Here is a 5,000-nt window from a genome sequence, read left to right as displayed (position 1 = left end):
CGTGTAATTACTTCGAGTTTTGATTGGTTTACTGGATTGTCTCCGTTCTTTATGATTGGCCAAAGTAATTACTTTGGTTTTGGTTTTACAACACGCGATTGAAACTCGCTCTAAAGCTGCTTAATTGCTAACAGTTTCCTTTATTGTCCTTGCCATAGCTGAATTTTAATTTGCTCAAATCAAACATTATCGACACTTCTGTATTAATAAAAGATTGACTGCAAATGAAAAAGGATTGGTATTTACCATACTGGTCAGTAACACGAAATCAGACCGGGTTCATTGTTGACAACCAGAGCTGTTTGGTTCATCGTCAAAGCTAATGGCTTGTCCGCTTGTCTTTAATCTAGTTTATATTTTGTTCTATTTCATTCTACGCATATTCCGTATGGTATCGCATCATTCTTGTTTCATGCAGCATCACTGGATTTGCGTTCTCGTTGAATTGTAAACTAAAGAATCAAGACCTTATCATCATTTTCCAGGGTATAAAAGGCGAGAGTGGTCCCTCGGGCCCTCCCGGATTGCAAGGTGTACAGGTAAGCCCGCCCTCTGCTTTGTAGCTTTATCAAAAGGTGCTGTAACTTAATATTGTTTTAAGCAATCAGAAAAATGGGGAAAATAGAGAAAAAACGCTGAAACGTAAAGCTCACGATCTGAAAGGGCGTGCAAAAGCAATTATTTAATTGCCTTAGGGAATTGGAGGGCCTAGATGGGAGGGGAGGGCATGGTAGCTAACATATAAATTTTATCATATTTAACGTTTGATTTTAACCCATTGAACATCTAAGAAGAAATTAGCTAGCCCTTCTGCAAAGTAGAATGTGATGCTTCCCTTCCCGAGTTCTGTTTCCGGCGTCATGGGATCTGGGTCTAGTTTGTTGGTCTCGTCATGACTGTCTGGTTTTCCCGTCTCCTTGATGGCTATCTGTTGCCAATCAGTAATTAGTGTTCTAGCAATGAAATAAAATTTATTACGTTCGAAAAGGTGAACGTATACTAAACACGTCGTTAGTCGAAATCGGTCACTAGGTTATCGGTCGATGCCATTCCAGTTCAAAGTTTGGCCGTCACGTTGCGACATTCATCTGTGTATCTGGAGCGCTTCACCTCGATCTCATGCAAATCCAAATGAAGATGAGTAGCTCTGGGAATGAGTCCATGAGCAATTGAGAACTCGTATTTCATGTGGAAATTTCTCTGTGGAAAGGAAAGGAAAGGAAAGGAACTTTTTTTTAAGTCTCTAGTATTCTAGTGCTGGAGCACTAATTGGGGACACTGTAAACTGAAATCAAAAAATTAACGCAAATCATTTTGAGGAGAAGGGAAACTGGAGTAAGGGGAGAAAATCCTCCTGCTGCTGTACTAGATATTGACTTGGAACAACAAAAGTCAAACGAAGAGTTGGCAGAAGTGGTGTCTGTAGAATTCATAATTTCTGCTCTATCGTCGAATGCACTTCAGCGACTGACGTGTGATTAGTTCTACAAGGTCACTATTTGTATTTAATTAAATCAGTGGATCAGAGCGCAGGAAATAAAAGCCAAAATATGAATTTGTAATTCTTCATAACAAGTGAAAAGTTCTTCCTATTAAAGACGTTTAACTCTTTCGGTCTTGTGATGTCCCTTACTGTAAGATTAAATCGTCTAGAGTTAGCCCGAGTAAATTGACACTCTTGGTGTTGAAAGCGCTGATCTAAAACAATCAACGACAACTAGACTAACATGATATGTGAATGCATAATTAATACAGGGGAATGTTATGAAACCCGACAAATTTTTGTTGTTGTAGGTTTTTGTTCTCTTTTTTGGCCTTGACCGTGCACAAAACACAATAGTTGTTTACTCCGTACTGAGGAACTAACCAATAGAAACGTGTTGTTTATACGTAATTCATGCGTATTGTATGAGCGCAAAACAAAAGATTGTGCACGGTCGTGGACTTTCCAACCTAAATCTTGGCATCTTTGTTTGCCCCTGTGATGTTTGCCGAGCTTCCAAACCATTCCCCTCTATTAACTATGGTGAATGCAACAGTAACATTTGTTTTCAATGCATTGTTTTTATAGGGAAGAGCTGGAGAAACTGTAAGTACGATTTAAGTGTTTTCTTAATTTGAATATCCTTGTTGTGGCGACGTCTGTTATTACTCACCATGTTGCGTTCCTTGAAGTGTTTTAGAAAATGCCTTAATTCTTTCTCCAACCCCACAGTCGTTCCTCTTTCATACGCTTACATCGATGGAGGACAAGAACGAAGATTAATACTCTGTTTACACCAAAACCGTTAGATGTTTTGAAAGTGGTTCAGTTATAAATGGTTTAGATTTGAAGCACATAGCATACATCTCTTTTCTTTTGCTTTCGCTTGGATGACGAGTACTGGAAAAGAGACCTCTGCCATCAGTCGAAACTCACTGTGTTGAGCGTGCGCGGCGGTTACTTAGCGACTGAATCCTCATCCTCATAGCCATCCTCACGTGATACTTCATGTTCTGTGGGTTCACTTAAGGACGGTGCCTACTATTGGTATTGCGCATACGTTCTGCGCATCTCCAGATACTCGGATTTCCTATCACCGGTGCTTACTAATGCAAGGATATTTTTGCGCGGTTTTAAACTATCCGGAGAAAGTAGATCTTAGTAATTACTCTTGGTGTCCAAAAAGAAAATTGGGGGTAACCATGCATTTTTGAGAGATGATTTAGCTTCAATTTGAGAAAGAACGCCAGACATTGCTTTGTATTTTAAAGCTTTTTGCAAATATTATTAATGAATTATCTTTGAAAAATGCGTGGTTACCCCCAATTTTGTTTTTGGATTTCAATAACACTTGTTAAGATCTACATTTCCTGCATAATCACACACCGGGGCAAAAATATCTTTAATTAGTAGGCACCGTCCTTAACAACAGCGGAACGACTGTAAAGGCGAGGGAGACAGCGGGCTCATGGACGGCGGTTGGATCAAAGCGAGTTTCGACCCATGGCATACTGTCCCGAGAGGTCTCTTTTCCTGTACTCGTCAGCCCAGCAAACGCAAAAAGAAAAGAGACCTTTGCTAACAGAGAAGGACGCTCGATGGGAGCTTGATGAAACCCTTGTTGAACCAGAGATATCCATCCATGAACGGTTAGAAAGTTAATTAATTAGCTACTAACATCTCTCTCATCTGAGCATATTCCTTATTCAATCTTTGCACGGTTTTAATGTCGGATAAAGTTAAAGAACTCCATTTTTTAATCATCTTTAATCAGACATTTTATTTGGCGTGTGAACATGCACGGTTTGGGAAAGTTTAAGCGGAGCCAGACGTTCTTTTTCCCTGAGGGGCGGAAAAAGTGGACAGAGAAGGAGAATAAGTGGCTCATCTTCTCTTGGTTCATAGAACGAGTGAAGGTCTTATCGCTAGCAGAAGAAAGTGTTTTTGTATGTCTCAGAGGTGCGATTAAGCTCTTGTTTCCTTCCATAAGGATTTGTGCATCTTTCAGCTTGTCCAAACGTTGCAAACTATTCTTTCTATCTGCAGAATTTCTAGTGCACGTATTCGAAGATTCGCTAATACCTCTTGACTTTTCCTAAACATCGGAGAAATAAAACGTGTTCGTTGTATCAAAATCCTTTTTAGTTTCTCAATTCCCACCTTTTGTTTTTATTTCTTTTTAGGGATTGAAAGGACCTCGTGTAAGTACCATGTTTCTTGCTTGCATTTTGGATGGTTGTAGGTAACAGTGTTTAGGAAACATAATTCTACAACCAATCAACGTCAGAGAGCATTGATGTTGAAAATTACATATATACTTAATGTATAGTCCCTTCTTGAGAGTCCTGTTTCCCTCGACTTCGTCTCGGGAAGCATCAGAATTCGAGGGAAAACAAAACTAACTAGTTTCCCGAGGGACCAGACATTAAGAATTAAATCTGGGCAACAATGGTGACATATGTTTGCTTTGGATGGGGAGATTTATATTAGGAACGAAAAATGTTTTAGTTTAAGTGCATCTTAAGATATTTATTTCGTTGTCCCTTGAGAAATGCCGACAATGATACTTCTCGAGCTACTTCAGAGAGTAGGCACCAGAGTGTAATTATACCAAGGGGGTGACAGTTTGCAAATAGTTTTGACCTTCTCCTTCTATTGTGTAATTTCATGTTGATTCTTTGGAAAGGTTTGGACTAGTTAATGATCGTCTTTGGGAGCAAAGACGTTGAGATTAAAAAAAGAAAGGGAAGATTCCGTTTTAAGAATCACTGTCTTTGTCGGGGTCTCTTTACTGACTTAATCAATTCTTTTTTTATCTACAGGGAGATCAAGGTTCAAAGGTAAGTTCTTGGTAGCAGAATTTTGATTTGTTAATTGATTGGTGGACTGATTGATTGATTCACTGATTGAACGATAAAGTTAACGTTTAAAAATGTTTCCTCTTTTTCCTTCTCAGGGACGAGCTGGTGCACCTGTAAGTACCTTGCATGGAATTTTCTTGCCTTTGTTTTTCTCTTTCTTGGTGCCTAGGACTTGAAGCAAGTCTCTTGAACGGTGGACTGCCATATGATAGTTCATGTAGATGGACTGGTTATGAAACTCTGGAAATTTCAAAAGCGAGAACACTGACTGACATCGCGCTTCATGTTAACTTGACCGTGACCTTGCACAATCATTTGTCCTCGGTTCTCAACTGAGTTTTAAATGAATTAATCTAAACTTTATATTGGCTGTCTTTTAGAAAAAGGGTGTGGTTTGTGCACGGTCAGGGCCAAAACAGCGAGTAAAAACAAAGATAAAACGAAGAAACTTGCCGAGTTTCAGAACCATCTTTGTACATCAACTGTGCGGGTACTGCAATGGCATTGCAATAACAACAGAGACATCTATTTGTCGTACCTGTAACATTTTTATGCAGTTACATGCCATTAATACAAGGCAAAGTGGACCTTTTAAAATGCAACAAATAGGTCAATGTAAACTGCAGGAAATAATTGGGAGTTTAAGCAAACACCAC

At 39.2% G+C, this 5,000-nt stretch overlaps 1 protein-coding gene across 1 annotated transcript in view; it reads left to right on the top strand.

The window, feature by feature from the left end:
* The window catches only part of LOC138026964 (collagen alpha-1(I) chain-like), a 52,539-nt gene that overhangs the window by 34,247 nt on the left and 13,292 nt on the right, over positions 1-5,000 (top strand). Inside the window, exons 46-50 of the mRNA XM_068874448.1 lie at positions 486-539; positions 2,072-2,089; positions 3,667-3,684; positions 4,306-4,323; positions 4,440-4,457. Coding sequence (XP_068730549.1) covers positions 486-539; positions 2,072-2,089; positions 3,667-3,684; positions 4,306-4,323; positions 4,440-4,457 — 126 coding nt within the window. The remainder of the gene's footprint in view (positions 1-485; positions 540-2,071; positions 2,090-3,666; positions 3,685-4,305; positions 4,324-4,439; positions 4,458-5,000) is intronic.

Source organism: Montipora capricornis, chromosome 2 (genome assembly GCF_036669925.1).
Source record: "Montipora capricornis isolate CH-2021 chromosome 2, ASM3666992v2, whole genome shotgun sequence".
Classification (NCBI taxonomy): Eukaryota; Metazoa; Cnidaria; class Anthozoa; order Scleractinia; family Acroporidae; genus Montipora; species Montipora capricornis.
The sequence above is the reverse complement of the archived record's forward strand: the minus strand, read 5'-3'. Positions and strand labels throughout refer to the sequence as shown.